Raw genomic sequence first — 18,164 nt, 5'->3', positions numbered from 1 at the left:
TGTTTATAGGGTCAGAATGTGTGACAATCCAATGGATTTGACTAATTATAAGACTTCGGGATGAATTTGGAGTGTTTAGACAACACTTAAACCCGTTTTATCCTAAAACATGCTTAAACCGAGAAAACAGGCTCAAACCGAGAGAACACATTGATTCGAAGCAGTAAACAGCTTTGTTACTGTTTCTAAGGTCAGAATGTGTGACAATCCAATTCTTTTGACTAATTATAAAAGCTTGGGTTGAATTTGGAGTGTTTAGACACAACTTTTACCCATTTTGATCCGAAAGAGGCTAAAACCGAGAAAACATTGATTCGAAGCAGTAAACAGATTTATTACTGTTTCTAGGGTCAGAATCTGTGACAATCCAATGAATTTGACTAACTGTAAGACTTCGGGATGAATTTGGAGTGTTTAGACAACAATGAAACCTATTTGATCCCAAAACAAGCTTAAATCGAGAAAACAGGCTAAAACAAAGAGAAAACATTGATTCGAAGCAGTAAACAGCTAGGTTACTCTTTCTAGGGTCAAAATATGTAACAATCCAATTGTTTTAACTAATTATAAAAGTTCGGGTTGAATTTGGAGTGTTTAGACACCATGTTCACCCATTTTGTCCCGAAAGAGGCTAAAACCGAGAAAACATTGATTCGAAGCAGTAAACAGCTATGTTACTCTTTATAGGGTCAAAATATGTAGCAATCCAATGCATTTGACTGATTATAAGAGTTGGGTTGAATTTGGAGTGTTTAGACACCACTTTTACCCATTTTGTCCCGAAACAGGCTAAAACCGAGAAAACATTGATTCAAAGCAGTAAACAGCTTTGTTACTGTTTCTAGGGTCAGAATGTTTGACAATCCAATGCATTTGACTAATTGTAAGACTTCGGGATGAATTTGGAGTGTTTAGACAACACCTAAACCCGTTTTATCCCAAAACAGACTTAAACCGAGAAAACAGGCTAAAACCGAGAGAAAACATTGATTCGAAGCAGTACACAGCTATGTTACTCTTTCTATGGTCAAAATATGTAACAATCCAATGCATTTGACTAATTATAAGAGTTTGGGTTGAATTTGGAGTGTTTAGACACCACTTTTACACATTTTGTCCCGAAACAGGCTAAAACCGACAAAACATTGATTCAAAGCAGTAAACAGCTTTGTTACTGTTTCTAGGGTCAGAATCTGTGATAATATAATGAATTTGACTAATTGTAAGAGTTCGGGATGAATTTGGAGCGTTTAGACAAAACTTAAACCCGTTTTATCCTAAAACAGGCTTAAACCGAGAAAACAGGCTAGAACCGAGAGAACACATTGATTCGAAGCAGTAAACAGCTTTTTTACTGTTTCTAGGGTCAGAATGTTTGACAATACAACGCATTTGAATAATTGTAAGAGTTCGGGATGAATTTGGAGTGTTTAGACTATTGATCTAAGGGAAGAAGGACATGAGATCAAGGCCGGCCGTACGAGTGTCCGTACAAACGGCCGTACAAGTGTCCGTACAGCCAAGATCAATAGGCCATGGACCGGTTCGCAAAATAAAGAAGAGGCTTGGGGTTGTTAAGGCCCAAGGAGAAGAAGGATCGAGAAGATGGAGGATAAATATCTAAGTGAAGAGAAGAGTCACATGTTTACCTTGGTGTGCAAGTGGTAGGCGAGTCAACCAAGGGAAGGGCAGGTCGCTTTCGCCATTAATAAGGACCAAGACATGCCCACACAAGTCTCTATCCTCCTTCCTTTGTATCTAACGGCTATATGCCCTTTGTCTCTCTATATTAAGCCATGTAACAAACATAAGAATAAGCTAATTAAGTCTTTTTGAATATACATTCTCTTTTACCTCTTATTCTCTCATTTCTCTCCATTCTACTCTCGTTCATTCCGCAATCCTAACATGGTATCAGAGCCAGGTTGTTGTTCTTGACAAACTGACCCTTATTCTCTATTCTTTGTTCCAAAATCTCAACTCTTGTTCGCTATTCTATTGTGCTATTTCACTATTACCTGCCGGACAAACGGTTTACCCAACGGTTCATAACATTTGGCCATGGAAAACAACAAGCCGCTTGTCTTGCCTACAGTTCTCAAAGGAGGAAACTACCTCTTATGGTCAAGGACCACCAAAACCGCACTATGTGGCCGCGGACTTTGGAGCCATATCGAAGGAAGCACGGTTCTAAAGAAAGCCACGGAAGACGGTGGAAAAGAAACCACCAAAGAAGAAGGAGAGGAGGCCAAACCTGATGAAGAGGCCAAATGGTTCCAAGAAGATCAAACTGTCCTCTCTATACTCCAGAACTCACTTGAAGGCCCCATACTCGAAGCATACTCATATTGCGAGACGGCAAGGGAACTATGGGAGACCCTCAAAAATGTCTTTGGCAATGTCTCCAACCTCACTCGAGTCTTTGAAGTTAGGAAGGCTATCAACGACTTGAGCCAAGAAGACATGGAGTTTAACAAACATTTTGGCAAGTTCAGGTCACTTTGGGCCGAATTCGAAATGCTTAGGCCAAACACCATGGACCCGGCGGTTCTTAATGAGCGAAGGGAACAAGACAAAGTTTTTGCCCTGCTCCTCACACTCAACCCCACCTTCAACGACCTCATAAAACACATCCTAAGATCGGATAAGCTCCCTAGCCTAGATGACGTGTGTTCGCAGATCCAAAAGGAGCAAGGCTCTCTTGGTCTCTTCAGTGGTAAGGGGGAGCTCATTACGGCTAATAAAGGAGTGTACAAGTAGGAGGACAGAAGGTCTAAGGGAGGATGTGAGCATTGCAAGAGGAAGAGCCACACCAAAGAAAAATGCTGGTTTCTCCACCCACACTTACGGCCAAGTCACAACCATACAACCAAGGACCCAAGGGCTAACCTAACTCACTCCAAAGAAGAACAAGGCCAGGCCGGTTCATCTAAGAGTGGAGAGGAGACAATGTCCGGGGAGTATGTGAAGAAATCTGACTTGGAAGCCTTCATCAAGTCTTTGGCCCTTAAAGAGTCTGGTAAAACTTTCTTAACCCTTAAACCTAATAGTTCACTTGTTGTTGATTCGGGTGCATCACATCACATGATTAGCAATTCGAATCTTCTAAACAATATTGAACCGGTTAAGGGTAATGTTATGATAGCTAATGGAGATAAAATCCCAATTCAAGGGATTGGTAACCTTAGACTATTTAATAAAGAGTCCAAGGCGTTTTATATGCCAAAGTTCACCTCTAACCTTTTGTCGGTAAAAAGGGATACTAATGATCTGAATTGCTATGCTATATTTGGGCCTAATGATGTTTACTTTCAGGATATTGAGACTGGAAAACTGATTGGTGAAGGTGGAACCAAAGATGACCTTTATATTCTTGAAGAGAGTTCACCAAGCTCACCTAAATCATGTTCCCTTAGTTCTTATCTTGGTGTTTCTTTTAATGTGTTGTGGCATGCTAGACTAGGACACCCTCACTCTAGAGCTCTTGAGTTGATGATACCTAATGCTATGTTTGATCATTCTAGTTGTGAAGCTTGTATTCTTGGGAAGCATTGTAAAACTGTTTTCTCTAAGTCTACTACCTTTTATGAAAATTGTTTTGACTTGGTTCATTCAGATGTTTGGACCTCCCCATGTGTCTCTAGAGACAATAATAGATATTTTGTGACCTTTATTGATGAAAAGTCCAAGTATACATGGGTTACATTGCTTCCATCTAAGGATCGTGTGATTGATGCTTTTACAAACTTTCAGAATTATGTTACTAATCAATTTAATGCTAAGATTAAAGTGTTTAGAACAGATAATGGAGGTGAGTACACAAGTAATAGGTTCAAAGAACATCTAGCTAAACATGGCATTATCCATCAAACAAGTTGCCCATACACACCTCAACAAAATGGTGTGGCCGAAAGAAAAAACCGACATCTCATGGAAGTGGCTAGATCAATGATGTTTCACACCAATGTACCTAAGAGATACTGGGGAGATGCAGTGATGATGGCTTGCTATCTCATAAACAGGATTCCAACTAAGATCTTGGAAGACCGATCACCATTTGAGGTATTGAACAAATTTAAACCATCCATTAGTCATTTGAAAGTGTTTGGGTGTGTTTGTTTTGTCTTAGTACCCGGCGAGATGAGGAACAAGTTAGAGGCTAAGAGTACCAAGTGTATGTTCCTTGGTTACTCCACCACACAAAAGGGCTACAAATGCTTTGACCCCATCCAACATCGCACATTTGTCTCCCGTGATGTCAAATTCCTTGAAGGACAAGGCTACTTCGACAAAAGAGATTGGGCCGACCTTGAAGACTTGGCCACTCCAACTGATAAAGCTACCAGTCTCAAGTTCCTCCTCGACCACCTTGGAGTTTCATCAGGCCCGCCTCATGTTGTGTCCCAGGATACTTCACCTGACTCATCTGACCGGACCGGCCCACCCGCACCATCTCAGCCGCCGCCTATGGCCGAACGTCCTAGTGATCAAACGGACATTGTGGTTCCGGAGCCGGAGGGGGAGAACAGCACGGTACCCGAGGAACCATCAGAGGCACAAGTCGAATCATTGGACACTAATCCGTCTCCAGCTCAGTTGCGTCGGAGTACGCGGGTTCGGACACATCCATCCACTTGGAAGGACAAACGCGTCTACTATAACCATCAAGCCATAGCTCACCCAATACAAGCTGTGTGTTCACTTGCTAACCTACCGGTTGATCATCAAGCGTTTCTTGGAAAGATAGATGAACATTCTATACCAAACACTTATGATGAAGCAAAAGAAAGCAAAGTATGGCTTGGAGCGATAGACGATGAAGTTGAGGCCATGACACGCAACCACACTTGGGATGAAGCTGACCTTCCACCAGGAAAGAGAGCCGTAAGCTCCAAATGGGTGTTCACAATCAAGTACTTGAGCAATGGAAACATTGAACGATACAAGGCTCGACTTGTAGCTCGCGGTTTCACTCAAACATACGACCAAGACTACAAAGACACATTCGCACCAGTAGCCAAACTTCACACGGTAAGGGTAGTTCTCTCCTTGGCTACTAACCTAGCTTGGGAGTTGTGGCAGATGGATGTCAAAAATGCCTTCTTACAAGGAGAGTTGAAAGAAGAGGTGTACATGACGCCACCACCGGGCCTTGAAAACACCATTGCTCCGGGAAAGGTACTAAGACTAAGAAAGGCTATCTATGGCCTAAAGCAATCCCCAAGAGCCTGGTATCACAAGCTGAGCACTACACTCATAGAATATGGGTTTAGAAAGTCTCAGTCGGATACCACTCTCTTTACTCTTCAAAGCGACAAAGGTATAGTGGTTGTTCTTATCTATGTAGATGATCTTATCATCTCTGGAGACAACCAAGGAGGTATTAAGGATATAAAGACACACTTAAATTCAGTATTTAATATCAAAGACCTTGGTGAACTTAAGTACTTCCTTGGAATCGAAGTATGTCGCTCTCCGGAGGGCTTATTTCTTTCACAAAGGAAGTACACTCTTGATTTACTTTGTGAAACAGGAAAACTAGGAGCTAAACCAGTAGACACTCCACTTCCAGATGGATACCAGGTCGAACGAAAGGGGGAGAGAAGGGATCCATTATATGAAGACCCTTCTCGCTATCGCCGTCTAGTAGGTAAGCTAATATACTTGACACTTACTCGACCTGATATATGCTTTGCTGTGAACCAGGTCAGCCAGTACATGAACGCTCCTACAACATATCACTGGAGCATTTTGGAGAGGATCCTTCATTACCTCAAGAAGAGTCCTGGCCAAGGCATATGGATGGGCATGAACTCCAACACCGATCTTGTGGGATATTGTGACGCAGATTGGGCCGGTGATAGGACAGATAGGCGATCTACGACTGGCTACTGCACATTCATAGGAGGGAACCTAGTGACTTGGAAAACCAAGAAGCAAAAAGTAGTGTCGATGTCAAGTGCCGAATCAGAATACCGAGCAATGAGGAAGCTAACTACCGAACTCACATGGCTCAAGGCATTACTAGAAGATTTAGGCATCAAGTCATCAACACCAATTCCTATGCATTGCGACAATGAAGCTGCTATACACATAGCCACAAACTCAGTGTTCCATGAAAGAACCAAACACATTGAGTTGGATTGTCACAAGGTCCGAGAAAAGATTGAAGAGGGTGTCACGCTCCCATACCACACACCAAGTGTAGATCAGCTCGCCGACATCTTTACCAAGGCTGCAAGGCGCCAAGTTTGTGATCACATTTACAACAAACTTGGACTTGTGGACTTAACACAACCTTGATCTCTAGTCCTCCACCCATGACCATCACACTCTTTTTCCCTCAAGAAAGTTTTGTCCCATGAGGTTTTCTATTCTTGAGGTTTTTAACGAGGTGATGGCTATGGGTCGCCAAGCTTAGCTGTTATACTAAGCTAAGCTTGAGGGGGAGTATTGATCTAAGGGAAGAAGGACACGAGATCAAGGCCGGCCGTACGAGTGTCCGTACAAACGGCCGTACAAGTGTCCGTACAGCCAAGATCAATAGGCCATGGACCGGTTCGCAAAATAAAGAAGAGGCTTGGGGTTGTTAAGGCCCAAGGAGAAGAAGGATCGAGAAGATGGAGGATAAATATCTAAGTGAAGAGAAGAGTCACATGTTTACCTTGGTGTGCAAGTGGTAGGCGAGTCAACCAAGGGAAGGGCAGGTCGCTTTCGCCATTAATAAGGACCAAGACATGCCCACACAAGTCTCTATCCTCCTTCCTTTGTATCTAACGGCTATATGCCCTTTGTCTCTCTATATTAAGCCATGTAACAAACATAAGAATAAGCTAATTAAGTCTTTTTGAATATACATTCTCTTTTACCTCTTATTATCTCATTTCTCTCCATTCTACTCTTGTTCATTCCGCAATCCTAACATAGACAACACATAAAACCTGTTTTATCCAAAAACCGACTTAAACCAAGAAAACAGGCTAAAAGCGAGAGAAAATATTGATTCGAAGCAGTACACAGCTATGTTACTCTTTCTATGGTCAAAATTTGTAACAATCCAATGCATTTGACTCATTATAAGAGATTGGGTTGAATTTGGAGTGCTTAGACACCACTTTTACCCATTTTGTCCCGAAAGAGGCTAAAACCGAGAAAACATTAATTCGAAGCAGTAAACAGCTTTGTTACTGTTTCTAAGGTCAGAATCTGTGACAATCCAATGAATTTGACTAATTGTAAGAGTTCGGGATGAATATGGAGTGTTTAGACAACAATTAAACCAATTTTATCCCAAAACAAGCTTAAATTGAGAAAATAGGCTAAAACCAAGAGTAAACATTGACTCGAAGCAGTAAATGTAAGTTTAGACACAAAAGAGAATGAGGAGATCGAGTGTGTAGAACAAGTGAGTTTGTGTTTAGTTAAGTGAGTAAACGAGTGAGAGAGGGGGAGAGAGTGTAAGCGAGAAAGTGTAGAAGAAGAAAAGACCTTCTTACTTGATTTAGTTCATGGTTACAATCTAAATATAGTCATATACAAAGAGAATATTCTACTAAGATGCTATGCACAAATACACACACTGAAAGTGACATCTCCTTAATAGCACATGTGATTCTTCCTTTGGCTTCCCACTTACACATCCACTTGCACAATGCCGCCAACGGCTAAATGGGGAGGTTCTCGAAGTCTTGTGACCGTTGGAGGCTGTCTTCAATGGGTTGGACTTGCAAGGCCCCTAAATGGTACGGACGGCCCAATGTGTTAGTTGTACGGACGTACGGACGTACGGACGTACGGACAGGGGTGTGTGTGTTCATACTCCCCCTCAAGCTTGATCATGAGCATTGATCAAGCTTGGACTCATGCACACCCATCTCATTAAAAACCTTAGTATAGAAAACCTCTTGGGAAAAACTATACTCAAGGGATAAAGAGTGTAGGTGTCATGTGTAGATACTCATGGCCGAGTGAGATCTTTGAGGCCAAGTTTGGAGTGAATGTACTCACATACTTGTGGGCTGGCTGCCTTTGTAAGGATATCAGCTAGTTGTTCTTTGCTGTTGGTGTGACATGGGAGAGTGACACCAAGCTGAATCTGTTCTCGCACCTTGTGACAATCGACCTCAATGTGTTTTGTCCTCTCGTGAAACACCGAGTTTGTGGCTATGTGAATAGCAGCTTCATTGTCACAGTGCATTGTGATAGGTTTTGATGACTCAACTCCAAGATCCTTCAATAATGCTTTCAGCCACATCAATTCTGTAGTTAGCTTCCTCATGGCCCTATACTGCGCTTCAGCACTTGACAGGGATACCACCTTTTGTTTCTTGCTTTTCCATGTGACAAGATTGCCTCCTAGGAATGTGCAATATCCGGTGGTTGATCTACGGTCTTCGCGGTCGCCAGCGTAATCAGCATCACAATATCCTACTAGTTCCGTGTTCTCATTGTGTCCCATCCAGATTCCTTGTCCAGGTGCACCTTTGATGTATTTGAGGATCCGGTTCACCATGTTCCAATGATGGACAGTTGGGTTTTGCATATGCTGGCTAGCCTGGTTCACAGCAAAACAAATGTCAGGTCGAGTAATAGTAAGGTATATAAGCTTACCTACTAGCCGTCGATATCGTGTGACATCTTCAAATGGAGCCGCCTCAAGCTCCCCCTTTCCTCCTGCTTTATAGTTTTCTTCAAGTGGTGTTGTCACAGCCTTTGAACCAAGTTTTCCTGCTTCAGCTAAGAGATCAAGTGCATATTTTCTTTGTGATAAGAATAATCCCTCATTAGTCCTACATACCTCTATCCCAAGGAAATACTTAAGTTCTCCAAGGTCTTTAATATCAAATACTGATTTTAGGAAATCTTTGGTGTCTTGAATCCCTACCTTGTCACTTCCAGATATGATGATATCATCAACATATACTAGAATGACTATAATACCTTTATCACTTGGTAGTGTGAAGAGGGTGTGATCAGCTTCTGATTTGCGGAAGCCTCTCCCAAGCAATGTAGTGCTTAGTTTGTGGTACCATGCTCTTGGAGATTGTTTTAAACCATATATGGCCTTGTTGAGCTTAAAGACTTTCCCAGGTCCAATGGTGTCTTCTAGGCCAGGTGGTGGCCTCATGTACACCTCATCCTCTAGTTCACCTTGTAAGAACGCATTCTTAACGTCCATTTGCCAAAGCTCCCAATCCAAGTTGGTGGCCAAGGATAGAACTACTCGAACTGTGTGTAGTTTGGCCACCGGAGCAAACGTATCAAGATAGTCCTCCCTATACGTTTGTGTAAACCCGCGTGCGACGAGGCGGGCCTTATGGCGTTCAATCTCCCCATCACTCCTGTATTTAATGGTGAAGATCCATCGTGAGGTGACCGCCTTCTTCCCTTTGGGTAACTCGGCTTCATCCCATGTGTGGTTTTTCTCCATAGCTACTCTCTCAGCATGAACCGCATCACACCATACCTTGTGCTCCTTAGCCTCATCATATGTTTGTGGGATCCAATGCTTATCAATTCGGCCAAGGAAGGCTTGGTGTTCCACCGGTAAGTGAGCCAACGTGCACACCGCTTGAATCGGATGTGCTACGGCGGCATTGTTGTAGTACACACGCGTGTTTTGCCAGTTAGACGGGGGAAACTTGAGTCTTTGGCTGCGTCTCAAGGGAATGACTTCCTCAATGTCATCACCCTCGTATCCATTGACATGGTTTTCATTTGTCTCGTCCGGATGAACCGCATCCTCAAGATTCTCCGAGGGAGTCGCTTCATGATGTAATGGGGCCATTGGCGTTGGGTGATTGTTAGACTCGCTGGAGCTGCTTTCAATAGGTGGCTCAGGCTCTCTTGGTGGGTTTGGCTCGGGTGAGATAGGGGCGTCCCAATCGTTCTGATCGTTTGTGACGCCTAGCCGTTCGAGTATGATCCGGAGGTTTGTTGCCCGATCGGATGGAGGGTTTGACAAGTCTCGTAGGTCGTCCCAGTTTTTCTTGTTGTAGTATCCTTGATGCTCCAAGAACTTCACATCCCGAGATACTAAGACCCTTTTGGCTTCATGATCATAGCACTTATACCCTTTTTGTGTTGTCGAATAGCCAATGAACATTGCCTTGGTGCTCTTGGCCTCAAGTTTGTCGCGTAATTCACCTGGTCTCAACACAAAGCAAGTACAACCAAATACTCTTAAGTGGTCAAACATAGGTTTTTCTTTGTTTAATACCTCAAATGGAGAGACGTCTTGTAAAATCCTTGTGGGTATGCGATTGATGAGATAACACGCCGCAAGGACAGCATCACTCCAAAAACGTTTTGGGACATTAGTGTGAAACATCATGGACCGAGCCACTTCCATTAGGTGCCTGTTCTTCCTTTCCGCAACACCATTTTGTTGTGGAGTGTAAGGGCAACTGGTTTGATGAATTATGCCAAATTTGGTGAGATGTTGTTTAAAGGCATGACTTGTGTATTCTCCCCCATTATCTGATCTCAATATTTTAATCTTTGCATTATAATGGTTAGTCATATAATTTTGGAAACTAATAAATGCTTCAAGAACTCTATCCTTAGAAGGAAGCAAGGTTAGCCAAGTATACTTAGACTTTTCATCAATAAAAGTAACAAAATACTTTTGATTTTCTCTAGATAAGCATGGAGATGTCCATACATCAGAATGAACAAGATCAAAGCAATTTTCATAAATAGTTAAAGACTTAGAAAAAACCGATTTGCAATGTTTACCAAGGATACATGCTTCACATTCAGCATTTTTGAAAGAAATATTTGGAAACATGAGTTCTAGAGCTCGAAAGTGAGGGTGTCCTAGCCTAGCATGCCAAATAGGATCATTAGGTTTAACAATAACCGAATTAAAACAAGATGAAGAAGAAGAAGATAGGTTCAAATCCTCAAGCACATAGAGATCATCCTTAGATCCTCCTTGGCCAAGAACTTTACTTGTCTCAATATCCTGAAAATAAACCTTATTAGGACCAAATATTGCATAGCAATTTAAATCAGTGGTAGCTCTCTTAACTGATAGCAAGTTAGATGTGAAACTAGGCATGTAAAAGGCCTTAGATACTTTATCAAATAATTTTAAGTTTCCTATTCCCTTAACCGGTACTTTTTCACCATTTGCAATAGTCACATTCCCTAAGGCAGGTTCAATGTCACTAATCAGCTTAGGATCACTAATCATGTGATGAGATGCCCCTGAATCTACTATAAGGGGTTTATCCGGTTTTAAGGCAAGAAATGAGTTACCGGAGGCCTCCTTGATGGCTTTGATGAGGGCGTCCAGGTCTGACCTCTTCACCAGCTCCGAGGATGGGGCTAGTGCAGTACCATTCCCTTCAATAACTCGGTGGTTTGTGTCCGTTGTTGTCACTTCCCCCACTATAGCCGCTTGGTGAGCCTTTGGACCTCCACGGTTGGTCATGCCTCGGTTGACTCTAAGGTGGGGATGAAGGATCCAGCAGCGGCTCTTGAAGTGGCCGGGCTTCTTACAATGGTCACATACTGGAGGATTTTTGTCATCATGTCGGTAGTATCCTTTGTTTGCAGCCGCTGCCTCCACCTTATTTGCGGTTACAAGTTCACCTTTATTTCCAAATAGCCCCATGGAGCCATGCTCCTTTTGTATCTGGCTGCACACCTCATCTAGGCTAGGAAGCTTGTCGGACCTCAAGATATGTTTTATGAGATCATTGTAAGATGGATTCAGTGTGAGAAGGAGGCCGAACACCTTGTCTTGCTCGCGCCTCTCGTTCAAGATGGCCGGATCAAGCGTCGCCGGCCTAAGCATTTCAAGCTCAGCCCAAAGAGACCGAAACTTTCCAAAGTGTTTTGTGAACTCCATGTCTTCTTGGCTAAGATTGTTAATGGCCCTCTTGATCTCAAAGACTCGGTTCAAATTGGTGGTGTTACCGAACACATTTTGCAATGTGTCCCATAGATCCTTGGCCGTTTCACAATATGAATAGGCTTCGAGTATTGGAGCATCAAGAGAGTTTTGGATGATGGCAAGCACACTTTGGTCTTCTTGAAACCATTTGTCTTCACCACTTGTGACCGCTTCTTTGCCGTCTTTGGTAGGCTCTTCCTTGGGAGCCTCACTTGTGGTAATATGGGTCCAAAGCCCTCGGCCGCATAGTGCCGTCTTTGTGGTTCTTGCCCACAACAAGTAGTTCTCCCCTTTGAGAGTAACTGGAACAATCAAGGTCTTGGTGCCTTCCATGGAGTTTTGTCCACCGGTTTATAGTATTACCCAACGGTTAAAGAGAAGAGTGTTTAGCGTTTGAAACCAACACAAGAGGAACAATAAAGCGGAAGTTTGTGATGAGTGTGTAACTAGGAACAATGTTGCTCTGATACCATGTAAGTTTAGACACAAAAGAGAATGAGGAGATCGAGTGTGTAGAACAAGTGAGTTTGTGTTTAGTTAAGTGAGTAAACGAGTGAGAGACGGGGAGAGAGTGTAAGCGAGAAAGTGTAGAAGAAGAAAAGACCTTCTTACTTGATTTAGTTCATGGTTACAATCTAAATATAGTCATATACAAAGAGAATATTCTACTAAGATGCTATGCACAAATACACACACTGAAAGAGACATCTCCTTAATAGCACATATGATTCTTCCTTTGGCTTCCCACTTGCACATCCACTTGCACAATGCCGCCAACGGCTAAATGGGGAGGTTCTCGAAGTCTTGTGACCGTTGGAGGCTGTCTTCAATGGGTTGGACTTGCAAGGCCCCTAAATGGTACGGACGGCCCAATGTGTTAGTTGTACGGACGTACGGACAGGGGTGTGTGTGTTCATAGTAAACAGCTATGTAAATCTTTCTAGGGTCAAAATATGTAACAATCCAATTCTTTTAACTAATTATAAAAGTTCGGGTTGAATTTGGAGTGTTTAGACATCACTTTTACCCATTTTGTCCCAAAAGAGGCAAAACCGAAAAAACATTGATTCGAAGCAGTAAACAGCTATGTTACTCTTTATAGGGTCAAAATATGTAACAATCCAATATATTTGACTAATTATAAGAGTTCGGGTTTAATTTGGAGTGTTTAGACACCACTTTTACCTATTTTGTCCCGAAACAGGCTAAAACCAAGAAAACATTGATTCGAAGCAGTAAACAGTTTTGTTACTGTTTCTAGGGTCAGAATGTGTGACAATCCAATTCTTTTGACTAATTATAAAAGCTTGGGTTGAATTTGGAGTGTTTAGACACAACTTTTACCCATTTTGATCCGAAAGAGGCTAAAACCGAGAAAACATTGATTCGAAGCAGTAAACAGATTTATTACTGTTTCTAGGGTCAGAATCTGTGACAATCCAATGAATTTGACTAATTGTAAGACTTCGGGATGAATTTGGAGTGTTTAGACAACAATGAAACCTATTTGATCCCAAAAAAGGCTTAAATCGAGAAAACAGGCTAAAACAAAGAGAAAACATTGATTCGAAGCAGTAAACAGCTATGTTACTCTTTCTAGGGTCAAAATATGTAACAATCCAATTGTTTTAACTAATTATAAAAGTTCGGGTTGAATTTGGAGTGTTTAGACACCATGTTCACCCATTTTGTCCCGAAAGAGGCTAAAACCGAGAAAACATTGATTCGAAGCAGTAAACAGCTATGTTACTCTTTATAGGGTCAAAATATGTAGCAATCCAATGCATTTGACTGATTATAAGAGTTGGGTTGAATTTGGAGTGTTTAGACACCACTTTTACCCATTTTGTCCCGAAACAGGCTAAAACCGGGAAAACATTGATTTAAAGCAGTAAACAGCTTTGTTACTGTTTCTAGGGTCAGAATGTTTGACAATCCAATGCATTTGACTAATTGTAAGACTTCGGGATGAATTTGGAGTGATTAGACAACACCTAAACCCGTTTTATCCCAAAACAGACTTAAACCGAGAAAACAGGCTAAAAGCGAGAGAAAACATTGATTCGAAGCAGTACACAGCTATGTTACTCTTTATATGGTCAAAATATGTAACAATCCAATGCATTTGACTCATTATAAGAGATTGGGTTGAATTTGGAGTGCTTAGACACCACTTTTACACATTTTGTCCCGAAACAGGCTAAAACCAAGAAAACATTGATTCGAAGCAGTAAACAGCTTTGTTACTGTTTATAGGGTCAGAATGTGTGACAATCCAATGGATTTGACTAATTATAAGACTTCGGGATGAATTTGGAGTGTTTAGACAACACTTAAACCCGTTTTATCCTAAAACATGCTTAAACTGAGAAAACAGGCTCAAACCAAGAGAACACATTGATTCGAAGCAGTAAACAGCTTTGTTACTGTTTCTAAGGTCAGAATGTTTGAAAATACAATGCATTTGACTATTTGTAAGAGTTCGGGATGAATTTGGAGTGTTTAGACAACACTTAAACCCGTTTTATCCCAAAACAGGCTTAAACCAAGAAAACAGGCTAAAACCGAGAGAAAACATTGATTTGAAGTAGTACACAGCTATGTTACTCTTTCTAGGGTCATAATATGTAACAATCCAATTCTTTTGACTAATTATAAAATTTTGGGTTGAATTTGGAGTGTTAAGACACCACTTTTACCCATTTTTGTTAGACTTGCGGAATCAAAGACTTGAGAGAGAGAGAGAGATCCTTTCTCTCCCCCTTTCGCTCAGGTTGGTAACCATCTGGAAGTGGTGTGTCCATAGACTTTGCTCCTAGTTTCCCTGTCTCACATAGTAAATCAAGGGTGTATTTTCTTTGAGAAAGAAAAAGACCTTCCGGAGAACGGTAGACTTCAATCCCAAGAAAATATTTGAGTTTTCCAAGGTCTTTTATATCAAACACTGAATTCAAATGAGCTTTAACCTCTTTAATACCTTCTTGGTTGTCTCCTGTGATGATTAGATCATCTACATATATGAGGACAACCACTATACCTTTAGCAGTTTGTAGTGTGAATAGGGTAGCATTCGAGTGTGATCTCTTGAACCCATGATCTTTTAGTGTGGAGCTGAGTTTATGGTACCAGGCTCTCGGTGACTGTTTTAAACCATATATTGCTTTCCTTAAGCGCAAAACCTTTCCAGGTTTGATCGTATCTTCAAGACCGGGCGGTGGTGTCATATACACTTCTTCCTCTAATTCTCCTTGTAAGAAGGCGTTTTTGACATCCATCTGCCATAGATCCCAAGACAGATTCGTAGCAATAGAGAGGATAACCCTTACAGTGGAGAGCTTAGCTACCGGTCCAAAAGTGTCCTTATAGTCTTCTCCATATGTTTGAGTAAAGCCCCTTGCTACCAGTCTAGCTTTGTACCGTTCTATATCTCCATTGCTTAAGAACTTGATTGTAAAGACCCACTTGGAACTCACGGCTTTCTTGCCCGGAGGAAGATCGGCTTCGTCCCATGTATGGTTTCGGTTCATAGCTCCCACTTCATCATCAACCGCATCCAACCACTCTTTACGCTCCTTGGCTTCTTCATACGTTTGTGGTATATGGTGTTCATCTATCTTCCCTAGAAAGGCTTGGTGATCGTTCGGTAGAAGAGCAAGTGAGCAGACGGCTTGAATTGGATGAGCAATGGCCTCATTGTTATAGTAAACTCTTTTGTCTTTCCACGTTGATGGATGTGACCTGATTCGAGTGCTACGTCTTGGTTGCGGAGGCGGATCGATCTGATCGGTTAAGATAGGAGACGAATCTGACGGCTCTACTGTCTCTACTTCTTCTTCGATCATGGTGTTCTCCCCCTCCGGCTCAGGAACCATAGGATCGTGTAACTCGGTCATTGAAGGCTGAGGTAGATTCGTGGTTGTCTCGCCGGTTGAGTCAGGTGTAGAATCCTGGGACAGCGGTGTGGTTGTAGTTGATGGTGCACCAAGGTGATCTAGAAGGAACCGACGGCTGGCTGACTGATCATTAGGGGTTGCAAGGTCCTTAAGATCATCCCAGTCTTTCTTTTGAAAGTAGCCTTGTTCCTCAAGGAACTTGCCATCACGAGACACCCAAGTGCGCTTGTTGATCGGATCGAAACATTTGTATCCCTTTTGAGTTATCGAATAGCCTAGGAAGATACATTTCATGCTCTTGGCTTCTAATTTGTTTCTGAGTTCCCCCGGTACTAATACAAAACAAACACACCCAAATACTTTTAGATGACTAATGGATGGTTTAAATTGATTTAATACCTCAAATGGCGACCGATCATCTAAGATCTTTGTGGGGGTTCGATTGATGAGATAACATGCTGTCATCACGGCATCTCCCCAATATTTCCTAGGAACATTGGTGTGAAACATCATTGATCTCGCCACCTCCATCAAATGTCGGTTCTTTCTTTCAGCCACTCCGTTCTGTTGAGGAGTATATGGGCAGCTTGTTTGATGTATAATGCCATGCTTTGCTAGGTGTTCTTTGAATCGATTGCTAGTATACTCGCCCCCATTATCTGTTCTAAACACTTTAATCTTAGCATTAAATTGGTTAGTAACATAATTTTGGAAGTTAGTGAAGGCATCAATCACTCTATCCTTGGAAGGAAGTAAAGTAACCCAAGTATACTTTGATTTTTCATCTATGAAAGTCACAAAATACTTGTTGTTATCCCTAGAGGCACAAGGTGATGTCCAAACATCAGAATGAACTAAGTCAAAACATTTTTCATAAAAAGTGGTAGACTTAGAAAATACTGTCTTACAATGTTTGCCAAGGATACAAGCTTCACAACTAGAGTGATCAAAAGAAACATTAGGTATCATCAATTCAAGAGCTCTAGAATGAGGATGACCTAATCTAGCATGCCACATAACATTAAAGGAAACACCAAGATGAGAACTAAGAGAAAATGATTTGGATGAGCTTGGTGAACTATCTTCAATAATATAGAGGTCATCTTTGGTTCCACCTTCACCAATCAGTTTTCCAGTCTCAATATCCTGAAAGTAAACATCATTAGGCCCAAATATAGCATAACAGTTAAGATCATTAGTGGCTCTCTTAACCGATAAGAGATTAGAGGTGAACTTAGGCATGTAAAATGCCTTAGACTCTTTATTAAACAGTTTCAGGTCACCTAATCCTTGAATTGGTATTCTATCTCCATTAGCAATTATAACATTACCTCTAGCTGGTTCTATGTTATTTAGCAAATTCGAGTTACTGATCATGTGATGGGAAGCACCCGAATCTACTATTAGAGAGCTATTAGGTTTTAAGGTGAAGAAGGTTTTACCACTCGGCTCCTTAAGTGCCAATGACTTAAAGAAGGCCTCTAGGTCCGACTTCTTAACATAGTCTCCAGAAGCTATCTCCTCCCCTCCTTTTGATGAACTGGCTTGACCTTGTTCTTCCTTGGATTGAGTCAGATTAGCCCTTGGACCGTTGTTGTTGTTCCTAGGCCGAAGGTGAGGGTGTAGGAACCAGCATTTCTCTTTGGTGTGGTTCTTCCTCTTGCAATGTTCGCATCCTCCCTTAGGTCCTCTATCTTCCGGCTTAAAAACCCCTTTGTTCGCAGTGACAAGCTCCCCCTTTCCACTGAAGAGACCTAGAGACCCTTGTTCCTTTTGGATTTGAGAACAAACCTCATCTAGGCTGGGAAGCTTGTCCGACCTCAAGATATGCTTGATGAGGTCATTGAACGTCGGATTGAGGGTTAGTAGAAGAGCGAACACTTTGTCTTGTTCCCTTCGTTCATTGAGCACAGCCGGATCCATTGTGTTTGGCCTAAGCATCTCGAACTCGGCCCACAGAGATCTAAACTTGCCGAAGTGCTTGTTAAACTCCATATCTTCTTGGTTTAAGTCATTTATTGCTTTCTTGACCTCAAAGACACGGGTTAGGTTGGAGATGTTTCCAAAGACATTCCTAAGAGTCTCCCATAGCTCGCTTGCAGTCTCACAGTATGAGTACGCCTCGAGTATTGGAGCTTCAAGAGAGTTTTGGAGGATGGAGAGGACGGTTTGATCTTCTTGGAACCATTTGGCTTCTTCTTCGAGTCTAGCCTCCTCTTCATCTTCTTTGATGGTTTCTTTTCCATCTTCCTTGGTGACATTTCTTGGGATTTTACCACCATCGATATGGTTCCATAGTCCGCGACCACATAGTGCGGTTTTGGTGGTTCTTGACCACAGGAGGTAGTTTACCCCTTTGAGAACGGTTG

The 18,164-nt window shown here is 42.0% G+C and overlaps 2 protein-coding genes across 2 annotated transcripts; both read right to left on the bottom strand.

Annotated features, from left to right (window-relative positions):
• Positions 1-7,552: 7,552 nt before the first annotated feature.
• LOC147928466 (uncharacterized) lies at positions 7,553-12,235 on the bottom strand. The gene is made up of 5 exons (XM_087486161.1): positions 10,738-12,235; positions 9,055-10,146; positions 8,615-8,736; positions 8,191-8,554; positions 7,553-7,560 (listed from the first exon to the last, which is right to left on the bottom strand). Exons 1-5 carry the CDS (start codon positions 12,233-12,235, stop codon positions 7,553-7,555), a joined length of 3,084 nt encoding a protein of 1,027 aa, XP_087342287.1.
• Positions 12,236-14,610: 2,375 nt separating this feature from the next.
• LOC147928465 (uncharacterized) lies at positions 14,611-17,790 on the bottom strand. Its single transcript, XM_087486160.1, has 4 exons — positions 16,980-17,790; positions 16,704-16,910; positions 15,229-16,127; positions 14,611-15,042 (listed from the first exon to the last, which is right to left on the bottom strand). The coding sequence occupies exons 1-4, from the start codon at positions 17,788-17,790 to the stop codon at positions 14,611-14,613; spliced, it is 2,349 nt and encodes a 782-aa protein (XP_087342286.1).
• Positions 17,791-18,164: the final 374 nt, after the last annotated feature.

The sequence above is a fragment of the Camelina sativa genome, chromosome 14 (assembly GCF_030686135.1).
Source record: "Camelina sativa cultivar CO46 ecotype springtype chromosome 14, ASM3068613v1".
Lineage (NCBI taxonomy): Eukaryota > Viridiplantae > Streptophyta > Magnoliopsida > Brassicales > Brassicaceae > Camelina > Camelina sativa.
Note: the sequence above shows the minus strand (reverse complement) of the source record. Positions and strands in the feature narration are given on the sequence as shown.